Source organism: Dipodomys ordii, unplaced genomic scaffold (genome assembly GCF_000151885.1).
Source record: "Dipodomys ordii isolate 6190 unplaced genomic scaffold, Dord_2.0 Scaffold22, whole genome shotgun sequence".
Lineage (NCBI taxonomy): Eukaryota > Metazoa > Chordata > Mammalia > Rodentia > Heteromyidae > Dipodomys > Dipodomys ordii.
The window spans coordinates 1,912,113-1,927,533 of NW_012267238.1; the positions used below are offsets into that span (position 1 = coordinate 1,912,113).

The 15,421-nt window shown below is 41.5% G+C and overlaps 1 protein-coding gene across 2 annotated transcripts in view; it reads left to right on the forward strand.

The window, feature by feature from the left end:
- Rnf121 (ring finger protein 121) overlaps positions 1 to 15,421 on the forward strand; it is a 63,638-nt gene that overhangs the window by 35,171 nt on the left and 13,046 nt on the right. For both annotated transcript variants that reach the window (XM_013014178.1, XM_013014179.1), the window contains 3 exons: positions 5,106 to 5,260; positions 8,920 to 9,027; positions 13,994 to 14,114. In XM_013014178.1, coding sequence (XP_012869632.1) covers positions 5,106 to 5,260; positions 8,920 to 9,027; positions 13,994 to 14,114 — 384 coding nt within the window. The remainder of the gene's footprint in view (positions 1 to 5,105; positions 5,261 to 8,919; positions 9,028 to 13,993; positions 14,115 to 15,421) is intronic.

Sequence of the window (15,421 nt, forward strand, 5' to 3'; positions counted from 1 at the left end):
GGCTTTTTTCTTTTTGTTTTGCTTATGTGGTGCTGAGGAATCGAACCCAGGGCCTCATGCATGCAAGGCAAGAGCTCTACCACTGAGCCACCTTCCCAGCCCTTACCTATTTCTTTAGACTCACTTCTTACCTCTACCTACAGACAGGTACTTTCTCTAGCATACTCATCACTCACCATGGTCTCTTTTTGCACCTGGACCTACTAAGCCATCAAGGCAGAGATGAAAGGATGCCTCCTTCAGGAAGGTGTTCTTGTTCCTCCACTTGGAGTAAAGTGTCTCTCCTCTGAACTTTCTTGCCTGCTAGGGCTTATAGAACTTCTTTTTCCTCAGTAAGCTTGAGGATGTTTCATTTCTCATTTCTCTGTTTTGCCAGTCCTTAGTACAGTGTCCCAGAAGTGTTTGGTGTTTGTTAAATGCCTCTTTGACTCTTGCCTGGAGAAGAGATAGCTTGGGAAGGAAACTATAGTTCTAGGTATTAGAAGAGCAGTCCTGAGACACAGGGCAAACTTTATTTCATGATTCTCTGAAAGAGTTGGACCCAGAAGCAGAAGAGACACAAACACAAACTCTTTAGGTTAGTAGTACATATATTAGCAATGCTGTCTGGCTTCTTTCTTGTGGGAAGGATAACAATTTGTTAGTTCAGTAGGAGGAAATTGCCTGCTCCATTTCTGCCTATAAAGTATTCTAGCAATATGTTGCGTCTTGCCAGGTCATAGTGAATATATGGGCTGCAGGCAAGAACCAGATTTTCCTGGAGTATTCTCCAGACCTTTTATCCCAGTTCCTTCTGTGCTTTATGTGATATGTTTTCAAGCATTTGATAATCCTGACATTTTTTGTATCAGTGTTCTTTGTACAGTGTGGTCCCAAGACCTGATTCCAAGGTTCCAATGATGCTTTGACAGCAAAGAACTGTAGAGAGCTGCTGCCTTTATTCTGAGTATCTTCCCGGGACCAAGGCTTCCCATTGTTTTGTGCTTTCCACAGTACTGCACATAAGTAAAGTTGAACAACAAAAATTGAATCAAATATGTCTTCATAAGCATTTGCCACAAGGTGGCATCAGAGTTCTTGCCATTGCCACACTAGCCATTAAAAATACCTTTCTTAAAGAAGTTTAAACTCGTGGCTCATGCCTATAATCCTGGCTACTCAGGAGGCTGAGATCTGAGGATTCCAGCCTGCCCGAGTAGGAAAGTTTGTGAGACTTCCAGCTCTAATTAACCTCTAGAACACTAGAAGTGGTGTTGGGGCTCAGAGTGGTAGAGTATTAGCCTTCAGCAAAAAGCACTCAGGGACAGTGCCCAGGCTCCCGGTTCAAGCCCCACAACCAACAGGAGGAAAAAAAAAAAAGAAGTTTAAACTTATTTACTGGATTGGAGGCATGGTTCACTGGTAGAGAGCATACCTAGAAAGCATGAGGCTTTTAAGTTTGAACACCAGTACTGGGGGGAAGAAAAACTCATTAAAGAAAATAAAACTAGGGGCTGGGAATGTGGCTTAGTAGTAGAGTGCTTGCCTAGCATGCATGAGCCCTAGGTTTGATTCCTCAGTTCCACATAAACAGAAAAAAGCCAGAAGTGGTGCTATGGCTCAAGTGGTAGAGTGCTAGCTTTGAGCAAAAAAAGAAGCTCAGAGACAATTCCCTAGCCCTGAGTTCAAGCCCCAGGACTGGCAAAAACAAAAAAAGAAAAAAGAAAATAAAACTATCAGGTAAGGGCATAGATATAGTTCAAATGGTATAGCATTTGCCTAGCAAGCATAAGACCATGAATCCAATCCTCCACCTTAAAAAAAACACATTTACTAAATATAATGCCAATAAATATTATGTCTCCCATCTTGTAAAAATCCTGAGAGGTACTTAACACACCTTAGCATGTTAGAAGAGAGGCCTCTGGGAGAGAAAGAGGGAACAGAAGACACTGTATGATAGGAAATATACTCATTGCCTGACTCATGTAATTGTAATCCCTCTGTGCATCACCTCAATAATAACAATAAATTTTTTTAGAAAAAGAAGGGCCCGAGAAATCAAACCAAACCTTTCTTCAAGGAGACAATTAGACAGTGAACTTGAAGCAGAATAGAATTAGAACTTAGAGCCCAGGTATGTTGGGCTTCCACTGGGCCTACTGGCTTAGAGTATAGTCCTGTCTCTAAATTTCTCTTCTTTCCTTTTCTCTCTCCCACTGACCTATCCCTCTCTGCCTTTTTCTAGCTCCTCCACTCTCATTTGATTAGTTTTTATCACCCTAGTTTTATGTCTGATGATTGTAAGTCAAGGCAAGATAGTTCATCATTTTACTCCTGCTTGTTCTTGAACAAGTCAGAGCAAGTCAGAACAGAATCCAATTCTTTGCATCTCTGAACTCTTTCAACATGTACAGAGCTACACAGCTCATATGGAAACAAATTTCTTGGGATTAGGGTCATGGTTCAGTTGGCAGACCACTGGTCTAACAAATGCAGATCTTGGAGTTAAAAGCCCAGAACCACCCAAAAACGTTTTTTGTTTGTTTGTTTTTGTTGGTTGTAGGACTTGAACTCTGGGCCTGGGCACTGCTGTTCAGCAAGGCAAGCGTTCTACCACTTGAGCCATTTCTGGTTTTTTAACTGTGATCCTCAGATCTCAGCCTCCTGAGTAGCTAGGATTATAGGCATGAGCCACCGGTGCCCGACCCAAAAAAGATTTTTGATTTTTTAAAATCTTGACCACAAATTCTCCATCAGAATATGCTATTAATGATTGGTGGGTAGTGGAAAGGCGCTGTTAGAGCAGGCTAGTTGTTTTATGTAATAGCCTAGTTTTTGTTTTGGTTTTTTTTTTGAAAAGCTGGAAGCAGTCCAGGAATTATTGTTCTTTTTCATGGAGAACAAGTATAGCCAGACTTAATTTCCTCTAGTCTCTTGGCTTACTATTTTGTGAATAGCCCCATGGATCTCTTAAAGCAAATGATGCAAATAATACAAACCCTTCTGCCCCCACTTAGTCTTGTGATTTTGATTATTCTTCCCTACTGTTGTTGAGTGTTGTGATTCTGGTTGTTCTTTCCTACCATTATTGGTAATGTCTTTGCCTGTTCTCCTCCCAATGTCTTCTAGATTGGCGGCTATTTATTACTACATGTGGTATATCCTGATGTGTCTGCACATTTGATATAAGGCAGAACAGTATATAGAGAACAGTAGAATTGATACTGAAGTATATGATTCCTTGGAATCTCAAAAGCAAAGTGGCTCTGCTTACCATTCTCTTCTCTTTCTTTGCTTGCACTTGCTTGCATTCTCTTCTCTTCTCATACTTTTTTCATTCATAAAGTCTTAAATTCATGATCCTTCTGCCTTAGCCTCCCAATTGCTAAGATTACATACGTCACCCTGCCTGGCTTCTCCTTTTATTACTCTATAAAATAACACCAAAAAATAAGGGATTTTCTTGCCCCAGAGCAGTCTATAAGGGAGTGATAGCTTCAGACAGCTACAACACTTCTACGAAGCCCTGTGGTGCCCTGCCCACTGTGGTAGCCACTAGTCACATATGGCTCCTAGATATTTGGGATGTGCTATAAATGTGAAATATATGTCAGATCTCATAGTCTCCAGAAACCAAAATATTTTATTAGAAATTTTTGTATTTCTCAGTGGCTATATCTCAGTGGTAGTGTACCATGCTTAGTATGTACATAGCCCTGGGTTCAAACCTAGCACCAAATAATAATAATAACCCCAATATTTTGTACATGTTGAAATTACATATTAGATATATTGGTTTGAATAAAATATATTATTAAATTATAGAAACTCTAAAATCTTATCTGTGATTTGTATTATGTTTTGATTGGACAATACTTCCCAACATTGGTCCAGAAATGCCCAAGGGCAAATGTTTTCAGATTTTTTTTTTACTATGGGACTTGAGAAAACAAGAGCCAAGCTTTTGAAATAGAAGTAGAATGAATTTGTGCATTTGTAACGCTTCATCTAACAAGTATAAGGTAAAACTCTGAAGGAGGGAAAATACAGGTTTGGTTTTGTTTTTTGGTCATGGGGCTTGAACTCAGGGCCTGGGCACTGTCCCTGAGCTTTCTCATAAAGCTAGCACTCTACCACTATGAGCATAGCTCCACTTCTTGTTTCCTGCTGGTTAATTAGAGATAAGAGTCCTAGGGACTTCTCTGCCTAGGCTGGCTTTGAACTATGTTCCTCAGACCTCAGCCTCCTGAGTAGCTGAGATTATAGGTGTGTGCTACCAGCACCTAGCTTAGAATTTCTCTCTCTCTTTCTCTCTCTCTCTCTCTCTCTCTCTCTCTCTCTCTCTCTGGGTGGGGGTGGGGTCTTGAACTCAGGGTCTGGGTACTGTCCCTGAGCTTTTCTGCTCAAGGCTACATTCTACCTCTTTGAGCCACAGCTCCACTTCCAGCTTTGAGTGGTTAGTTGGAGATAAGAGTCTCACAGGGACTTTTCTGCCCTGGGTGGCTTCTAACCATGATCCTTGGATCTCAGTCTCATGAGTAGCTATGATTCCAGGTGTGAGCTGCCACCAGCACTTGGCTCTACAAGAGAATTCTTTAAAACAAGTGTGTTTCCCTTTTAGGGAGTCTTTCTGGTCTAGTTTAACTTTTCTCTTATTTACACAAATTTATAAGGGCCCACTGTGTGCCAGTTTCCACCTGTGAATGAGTTCAAAATCAGCCTCACATTCTAGGTAAGCCCTGAAATGATGGTAGAAAAGAAAATGCTTTTAGGGCATGATTAGGAAGTCATGACTAATTCTGATTGGAAAGGAGAGTGAAGGCTTCCTTTGTCAGAAAGGGAGGCAGGAAAGGTATTTTAGTCCCAGTCTGACCTCCTTGGTTGCAGGGAATGAACAAAGAAGCTCTTGCAGTTGACCAAGCAAGAGTTTGAAAGAGCTCACCAAGAGAATTGAAAGAGACACGGAAGAGAAGAGTCAGACATAGTTCCAGGTTTCTAGCTGATTACTAGTAGAACTGTGTTTTGTGAAAAATTAGAGATGTAGGAGAGGCTCCAGGTAAGATAGAAGAGGAGAAGCACTGTGGACTGTGTCTCAAGCTGAAGTGCTTGTGTTTGTGTTTCAGATGGTGACCCTCTTTCAGATGTGGGTTGTTCCCCTCTATTTCACAGTGAAGCTACACTGGTGGAGGTTTCTAGTGATCTGGATCTTCTTCTCTGCCGTCACAGCCTTTGTCACCTTCCGAGCCACACGAAAACCTCTAGTACAGACAACTCCAAGGTGAGACTTCAGCTATTGGAGAAGAGGCTGGGTTTTGAAGTTAATGTGTTGGAATGCAGAGACAAGGTGGTTTTATATAGAAAAATATTGCCGTTTCAGTCTGCCGAGATTATTTGGGGTGGGGCCTTTCTAAAACAAGCTGATTGGGAGACCCATAACCCTGTTAAAAGTTCCTAATAGCTCGTTTTATGGTTTATATCAAAGTCTGCTTATATTAAAAGCAAATGCAAACAAAAAAAGTTGTGGTGATCTTTGTGATCTCATCTTAAATGTGTCTTTTTTTTTTTCTGCAAACACTTCTCTGATCTCTCAATTACATTTTCCATTATATTCTCTCATAAGGCCCTGTAGTTTCTGTCATAGAACGTAACACAATTTATAACAAAAGATTTTGAGTATCTGTCTCCCCACTAAACTCTTAACTCTGAGATCAGGAGCCACATCCATTAGTTGTGTGTATCTGGGCCTTGCCACAGGGTCTGGCACATAGTAGCCTACTGTCTGAATTTTTGTTGAATGAATGAATCTCAGCAAATACCTAATTTTCTAGTAAGTAGTACTTCCTTCTTGGGTTACAACATAGCTGCTGCTTATATAATTCTTTGTATTTTATCCAAATGCATTTTTCATTTAATCCTCCCAACCAGCTTGTGAGATCATTTAATATCTATAATTGACAGAAAAGAGATTTTTCTCATTCATTCATTCATTCAACAAGCACCTGCTGTGTGCCAGGCCCTGTGCTGAGCGCTGGGGATACAGAGCTGGATAACATGGTCCCTGCCCTCAAGGAGTGCTCGGTTTAATGGAGGAGATGGACAAGAAAGCACCTGTTGCAATGCAGTTGGTAAGTGCCAGGAGAGGTGTAGTAGGTTCAGGAGCGCCTAGTGGGGAAACTGGCCCCAAAGTTGAACTACCTAACCCAAAGTCACAAGTTTCTCTTCTTCCCTGTGCATTCTCTCCCTTCCCCCTCTCTCTTTCTCTTTCTCTCTCACCTTGGCCAGTCCTGAGGCTTGAATTCAGGGCCTAGATACTGTCCCTGAGCTTTTTCTCAAGACTAGCACTCTACCACTTAAGCCACAGCCACTTCTGTCTTTTTCTGTTTATGTGGTGCTGAGGAATTGAACCCAGGGCTTCATGCATGCCAGGCAAGCACTCTACCACTGAGCCACATTCCAAGCCTCTTCCATGTTCTTATGTTCCGCCATTGCAAGTCTGTCTCTGGCCTTCTGGACTTTATTGTACAGAATGAACAAAGAGAGGCTGTAAATGTCTCTGGTTCCTCTTTTGGGTTCATATACAGGGTACAGGGCCCTTTAGGGCCTGGCAGAAATAATTTGGAATGCCTAGCCCTGTTTCTTGTTAGCACTGTGCTGTCAGCTTTCTGATCCATGAATTCTCCATCCCTAAGAAAGGGATGATATTATAAAGAAAAAGTTTCAATAGAGCTGGGTGCCGGTAGCTCACCTGTAATCCTAGCTACTCAGGAGGCTGAGATCTGAGGTTCAAAGCAGCCAGGGCAGGAAAGTCCATGAGACTCTTATCTCCAATAGACCACTAGAAAACCGGAAGTGATGCTGTGGTAGAGTGCTCACCTTGAGCTGAAGAACGCAAGGACAGCGCCCAAGCCCAGAGTTCAAGCCCCACGACCAACAAAAAAAGAAAAAGAAAAAAAAACAATAAAACAGGTTGAGTTATCAAATGCTGCAATCAAAGCATTTGGAGGATTGTGAATTTGAAGACAATTTGGGGCTATATAGAGAGCTCAAGGCCAGCTTATACTACACATCAAAACTTTGGATTTTGCCTACAAAAAAAAAGTTGTCAAGTGACAACGTCTACCCAATGTATAACTTCTAGTTAAAATGATTTTTTTTTTTTTGTCAGTCATGGGGTTTGAACTCTGGGCCTGGGTGCTATCCCTGAACTCTTCAGCTGAAGGCTAGTGCTCTACTGCTTGAATGACAGCACCACTTCTGGTTTTCTAGTGGTTAATTGGAGATTAGAGTCTCATGGACTTTACCTGCCCCAGCTGGCTTTAAACAGCAATCCTCAGAGCTCAACTCCTGAATCGCTAGGATAATAGGCATGAGCTACCAGCGCCCGACTGCTAAGATGATTTTTTTTTTTTGGGTCCGGTAGTTGGGCCTGAACTCTGGGCCTGGGCGCTGTCCCTCAGCTCTTCAGCTCAAGGCTAGCGCTCTACCACCTGAGCCACAGCGCCACTTCCGGCTTTTTTTTTCTTTTTTTGCTTTGTGGTACTGAGGAATCGAACCCAGGGCCTCAGGCATGCAAGGCAAGCGCTCTACCACTGAGCCACCTTCCCAGCCCAAGATCATTTTTCTTTTAAGTAACATGGATAGTTTTGTTTTTTTTTTTTAAATTATATAATAGTAACAGTTGGTGCTTACAGTTTCAAAGTACTATCATAAATATCTTCATTTTCCTCATTCAGCATTTAATGAACATTTACTAGGAAATGGGTTTGGACTCTGTGTAATATAGTGAGAAAGATAGTGTTATTTATTTGTTTTCCCCATTTTTTACTTCCAAAGAAAGTAAATGTCTCAGAGAAACTGTTTGTCTTACTTATCCAGCAGCTAAAATATTACTTACTTCAAAGTAAGAATTACATGACCTGAGATTTCATGTCTTTTTTACTGTCTCCTCCCAGTGTAAACTGTGGTTTTTGTACAACACTGCAAGGTGCTTGGGACCTTTCCTTAGCCATGGCTACTGGCTTAGCCACAGTAGGGAGTCATAGGCAGGGCAGGACCTTGAGCTTCTTCTCTAGGGTCCCGTAGGGCCAACAGTAACCCAGCCAGCTCTCAGGAAGAAGGCCAGCTTGTGCTGGCTGTTCAAGCAAATTACTAAAGTGCTTAGTTCTCACCACAGAGAGAATAGTGGCTTCTAGTATCAAGGACCAACTCTTGGGATATTTAAAAGTCTCTGGTTCATTCAGAGAACCATCTTTCCCTCCTGCGTGTAGTTGGAGTCAACCGCCCAGATTTCATGCTGCTCTGCATTAGATCCTGGGGCATGGAGCTTACACCTCAGAAGGTGAACCACCTCATGCCATCCTGCTACCACACAGCATACATACATCTAATTCAGAGGAACTTATTTTTTTCTCCAGAGAAAAAAGTCATTTCTGAAACAAAATTCCAACACATCATTCTCTCAGGAACAAAGCTATATTCAGATTAACCAGGCCTGGTTACACAAAGCTATAGCTAATTCTACTTACAATGTGTCTTCCTTGAATTGTCTTTTCTGACCCGAACAAGTAGCCCTCACTGGTTGTCTTCTAAGGATAATTAGCTTTCACTCACTAACTCACTCCCTTCCCTAACTAACCTATATTTGAGATAATTAACTGTCCTAGGTCATTGTGCCCTTGATTTGTTTGAAGTTGAAACTTGTTTCTAGGGATCTCTTTTCTTGGTCCAACACTGGAAAATACTGGAGGTGTTACATGGAATTGTTTCTGAAATTGAGGAAGTGAACAGCTTTCCATAGAAAGTGCAGATGCTCAACAAGTCCTGAGTCTAGAATCAGATGTTTCCATTAATATGAAAATAAGGGATTCTGGTGGTCCATTGGCTCCAAAGGCCAGTTGTCTGTGTCAACTGTACTAACTTTTGATCTCTTTTCCCCAGGTTGGTTTATAAATGGTTCCTGTTGATCTATAAAATCAGCTATGCCACTGGCATTGTTGGCTACATGGCTGTCATGTTTACCCTCTTTGGTCTTAACTTGTTATTCAAGTGAGTATCCTTTTGCTTTTGCTGGTGTTTGGGGAAGAATGGCTAATGAGGTGTACCTTTCTTTTATATATCTAATTTTATTATTAATAGAGGGGTTACCATTTTGTAAGTTAGGTAATAAGTACATTTTTTGGGGGGTGGGGGACAATGTCACCCCTTCCCTTGCTTTCTCCCATTTTCCCCCTCTCATCCCTGTCCACAAAAGGTATACCATTCTTCTTGCCCCAAGTCCTGGGTATTAACAAAAAGGACATACCACCAGGGCAGGAGGCTTGAGCATTAGGATGATTAGAGATGGCAGGTCCCTCTGTGCATTGTCCAAATCACTGCTTATTTTTCCACTGAAAACTATATCAGAAGTAAGCATGATCATGGTTCTAACCAATTGCCCATATTTTCCCTAATGGCAGTTTTCCTCATCCATGTTAACTAATCTGCCTAAAAGGCCTTAGATTCAATCAGACTAGGCACTGGCAAACTATAACCTCTGGGCAAATCAATCCACCATTTGTTTTTATAAAATTAAGGAGTTTTTTTTTTATTGTTGGTTTTCAACAACAACAAAAATAGACATGGTTCTGTTTTTGGCTTTTGTCCTGGAACTCAAAATCTTCCTGTCTCATGGGTGACAATGTCAGACACTCTGTACTCATATACTGTTTTGTAGAATGGGAATTTCTTTGTACAACTACTTAAAGATAATAAAAAAAGAAAAAGAAAAAAAATCTTCCTGTCTCGCCTCCTGATTTACAGGATTATAGTGTGTGCTACTAGGCCATCTAAAAAAGGGCATTTTGTTTGTGTGTTTGTTGTTTAATTAGTTGATGTGTTTTGGCAGTACTAGAGTTTGAGCTCAGGGGTTTGTACTTGCTTGGCAAGAGTTCTACCATTTTAGCCTTGCCTCAATCCTAAAATAAGGTTTTGCTGGAACACGGTCTTGCACAGTCATGTTTATTGTATAGAGCTGTCTTTGCACTGAAATAGTAGAGTTGAATAGTAGCAGTAGCAATAGAGTATAGTAACAGAGAACATGTGGGACATAAAACCTAAAATATTTGCTCTCTGGCCCTTAACAGAAAAATTTGCCAACCTTTGGGCTAAGATAGTCAAACTCCTTGACCATAGTTGGTCACACCTGACAACAGGTCCATTTAGAGGATAGAAGATAGACAATACACCATTACCTATCTACCAGAAACTAGTTCCAGGAATCTCAGAGCTGAGCTATGAGTCCCTAAGTCCATACATGCTGGGCATAGGAAACCCAATCCACTGAGAACATGTCCAGTTCAAGAATGTCTCAGTTCACATGCAGTGTACCAATTATACATCACATTTTATATGTATGCAGTATTGTCTGTGACACAGCTCACATTCCACCTTTGTCAAGTAGGAAAAGAATTTTAGGAAGTTAATCTGCAAACATTTAAGTATTGCTTTATTCTTGGACATTTAGGCCATGTTACTTTGTAAGGGTACAAAACTAGGAATGAGATTCTGGTGTTCCTTCATATTTTGTAAGCTTTCTGTTTCTTTTTTTTTTTTTTTTTGGGGTCCGGTCATGGGGCCTGAACTCTGGGCCTGGGCGCTGTCCCTCAGCTCTTCAGCTCAAGGCTAGCACTCTACCACATGTAGAGCCACAGCACCACTTCCGGCTTTTTCCTTTTTGCTTATGTGGTGCTGAGGAATTGAACCCAGGGCCTCATGCATGCAAGGCAAGTGCTCTACCACTGAGCCATCTTCCCAGCCCAATATTTTGTAAGCTTTCTAAAAAGATTTGTACAGCTAGGTGTCATTGGCTTATGCCTCTAATCTTAGCAACCAAAAGGCTAAGATCTGAGGATTGTGGTTCAAAGCCAGTCTCAATAGGAAAGTCCATGAGACTCTTTTTTTTTTTTTGGGTCCGGTCGGGGGGCCTGAACTCTGGGCCTGGGCGCTGTCCCTCAGCTCTTCAGCTCAAGGCTAGCGCTCTACCACTTGAGCCACAGCACCACTTCCAGCTTTTTTCTTTTTGCTTACGAGGTGCTGGGGAATTGAACCCAGGGCTTCAGGCATGCAAGGCAAGTGCTCTATTACTGAGCCACCTTCCTAGCCCCCCCATAAGACTCTTTATTTCCAATTAACCACCCAAAAGCCAGAAGTAGAGCTCAAGTGGTAGAGCACTAGCCTTGAGCCACAAAAGCTCAAGTACAGTGCCACTGAGTTCAAATACCAGCAACGCTCCTACCTGCAATTGAGTCAGAAGCCAACATGTTCTGAGTTTGGGTATGAGCTAGTAGGTCAGCAGAGGGTGGAAATATGGTTACCTGAGTCAAATAATAGTGACTGTGGACTATGGAGTAAGAGTCCTAAGCCTACAACACTAACAGAAGTTAAAAGGATTTAGAGTTCCCATTTAAAGTCATGGATAGGAAGGGCACTGACCTTGTCCCCAAACCCAGGATGCTGTAGGCAGATACATATTTGAAACCAAAAGAGGTTTATTTGGGAACAAGTAAAACTAAGTGTTACTTTACATAGTGAGAGGACACCCATAGGATCCTTTCTTCCAGGGGTAAATCAGGCTGAAGGAATAAACAGACTCCAGAAAGGTTTAGAGGATTTCATCCATGTAGAATCTAATACATCTCATCAAAAGAAAGCAAGGTATTTCCAGCTATTTTCCTAGCCTGTGTGGTTTTAAAAAAAAAACAAAAGAAAAGAAAATCAAGATTTTATATTATATTTTAAAGGGTTTTTTTCTGTAATTAGTTTCTTTTCACTTGCCTAAGTTACACAGGAGGAAAAATAAATTGAGGATCTCAATTTATGCTTCTGATTAGATTAACTGGAATAAGGTCAATGACATCTGGTCAGTAAGTTAATAGTACAAGGTTGGTAGACAAATTCAGATTCACAACTTTAAGGTCTGGGTGCAGTGATTCATACCTAAAGTCTCAACTTCTGGCTATGTGGGTATAGAACTTGAAGTTTGAGACCAGTCTGGGCAAAAAATCCTATCATAACAAAGAAGCCACGTGTGGTGGTGTACATTTGTAATCCAGTTACAAGGGAGACAACAGGAGGATGGATATCAAAAAAATAACTAAAGCAGAAAAAAAAAGTTTGATGATTTGGCTGTAGTGGTAGAGCACCACTTAACCGTTTCTTATCAAGTAGTTTGATAAAAAAAAGTTTATAGACTCAGGTCCTTGGAATTGTAAACAAACTTCCCAATCTTACAGGGACCTCTTTATCCTTCTTAGTTTATATACTTGGAACAAAAGTTAACTTTGACATGATACAAAATATGTAAAGATACAACTTAATTATTTTTTTTTCTTTTTGGAACTGGTACTGTGCTTGAATTCAGTGCCTAGTACTCTCACTTGGCTCTTTTTGCTCAAGGCTGGTGCTCTACCACTTGAGCACACAATCGCTTCTAGCTTTTTGCTGATTAATTGCTGGATAAGAGTCATGATTTTTCTGTTCGCGTTAGCGATGATCTTCAGATCATAGTCTTCTGAGAAGCTAGAATATTTATGTCAGATAGTTACTGTCTTTTTTCTAAACATGTGTTTGGCAAACTTTTTTTTTAAATGGTGCTTGTCCTGAGGCTTGAACTCGGGCCTCAATACTGTCCTTGAGCTTTTTTTTTTTGTCCTGTAGCTAATACTCTTATCATTTGAACTACAGCTCTACTTCCAAATTTTTAGTGGTTTAGTGGAGATAGGAATCTCATGGACTTTCCTGCCCAGGCTGGCTTCAAACCACAATACACAGATTTCAGCCTCTCTTGAATAATTAGGATTACAGGCATGATCCACCTGGAACCCAGCTTGGCAAACTCTGTGTTTGTGTGCACGCGTGCGCATGCACGCGTTCCAGTCCTAGGGCTTGAACTCAGGGTCAAGGTGCTGCTCACAGGCTCTTTTTGCTCAAGGCCAGCTTTCTATTGCTTGAGCCATAGCTCCACGTCCAGCTTTTTGGTAGTTAATTGGAGAGATAAGAGTCTTGAGGACTTTTCTTCCCAGGCAGGCTTTGAAGTGTAACCCTTAGATCTCAGCCCGATGAGTAACTAGGATTACAAGTATGAGCCACCAATACTCAGCTTGGCACACTTTTTATATAAATGGCCAAATAGTACATATTTTAAGGGGCTGGAAAGTTGGCTCAGTGGTAGAGTGCTTGCCTCGCATGCATGAGGCCCTGGGTTCTATTCCTCAGCACCACATAGGCAGAAAAAAGCTGGAAGTGGTGCTGTGGCTCAAGTGGTAGGGCACTAGCTTTGAGCTGAAGAGCTGAGGGACAGCGCCCAGGCCCAGAGATCAACCCCCCCCAACAACAAAAAAAAGGCAGAAAATACTTTAGGTTCTGTGGAACAAAAGGAAAATAATCTAGTATATTTTGTGTAGGTATTTATACTGATAGAGAACTCTGTTATCCTGCTCCAACCTGTTCATCAGGGTCCAAGGGTCTCCAGGCAAAGCCATGCTTTATATCCACTGTAGAAAGAACCTGGGAGGAGATGTGTGTCCACTGGCATCATTTTCAGTCTTTGCTCTAGTGATACTTAGATTCTGTCATGTTTTCCTTCCTTTTGGAGGGCTCAGTCATTTCACCTTGGCTGGCTCAAGATAAGACAACTCACTGAATCACTAACTTCTAGATTAAATTTCAATACTTGGTATCTAGCAGTTGCCAACAGTGGCAACCAGAGCAGGCCTTAGGCAGTTACAAGACTAGCTGCTGGTCACAAAAGGAATTGGGAGTCGAGTTGGAAACAGAGCTGTTGTCTTTACAGCTTACAGTGCTAGACTAGCTTTCTCAAGAAGTAAATCACAAATCTGAATTGGTCTTAATTTGTCAATCTTTGCTCTACCCTGAGCCCTCTAGCAATAGAGCCTGCCTTGAGTGTCCCAAAGTAGTAATCCAAAGCAGTTGTATGTTGGGGCAAGTCTTACTGGCTGTGGTGTTTCCCACACAGGATTAAACCAGAAGATGCTATGGACTTTGGCATTTCTCTCCTTTTCTATGGCCTCTACTATGGAGTTCTTGAGCGAGACTTTGCAGAAATGTGTGCAGACTACATGGCATCTACTATAGGGGTAAGGTCATTTACTTTAATTTTATTTGAAGTATTCAAGTTTGAACTCAGGGCCTTATACTTGCCAGGCAGTTGCTCTGCCACCTGCTCTCTCCTCCTTTTTGCATTAGTTATTTTCAAAGTAGGGTCTCACTTTATGTCTGAACCATCCTGGCCTGTGATCCTCCTACTGTGTGTCTCACGTCATGTGCCACTGTACACAGTCATTGTGCTTCCCCTGTAGCTGTAACAACAGATGTCCACTAACACTCAGCCATTGCCTGGTCTAGCCTGAAACCCTGATCCTCCAATCTTTGCCTCCTAAAAAGCTAGGATTACAGGCTTGGGCCACCACACTGGGCTTCATCTGTGCTCCTCTTTAAAAAAAAAAAAAAGCATTTTATTAAATGCTTTTCATGACAATTTCTAGTGTATTTTGTTAAAGGCATTTTTATTTGTATTTTATTGTGACATTTGCAGGTACACATGCAATGTATCCAGATCCACATCACCCCCGCTGCCACCTATGCTCTTTTTTTTTCCTAAATTTTTAATTGTGATTAAGTGGTTACATAATTCCCCAAATTTCACAGTATTGTGGGATAGTGATGCTTAGTTAAAGTCACAAACACATTCTAACTTTCATGGAGCAAATTGTCTATCACGGTCTATAACATTTATGAGTTCTATGAGCTTTGCAATACAGTTATTTCTTCCACATTGGGTGATATGTACATTTCTTTTGTTTTGCATAGCATCAGCTGTTCCCTCTTTCCCACTTCTTCCCTCCCTCCCATCGCTGCCATTGTGTTGCTTAGTTCATTTTGGTCAATGTCCAGTGCAGCTGATGGGTCCTGCTGGTGTATGTTTTTCCATGATTCCCTCTAGTTCTGTGTCATCCTCCTGGTTTCCCTCCAGTATGCACATATATACCATACATGTGATCAGCAGCATGGGTCACTTAGTAGTGATTCGACCAGATGAGTGGAAGTCCTTTGTTTCTTAAGTCCTGTTAATTTTGTCGTATCACCTCACCTAATATTTTGGATTTAACATCCACCTATCAGGGAGGCCATGTGCTGTTTGACTCCCTGCACCTGGCTCACCTCATTCAACATGACTTCCCCCAGCTCCATCCATTTCCCCGCAAATGCCACCATTCTGTCCTTTCCAATGGCTGCACGACATTCCACTATGTATAGATACCACGATTTTTGGATCCACTCATCTGTGGTGGGACATCTGGGTTGTTTCCGTACCCTGGCTATTGTGAACAGTGCTGCAATAAACAGGGAAGTGCATGTGTCCTTGTATCCTGGTTCCTGTTGT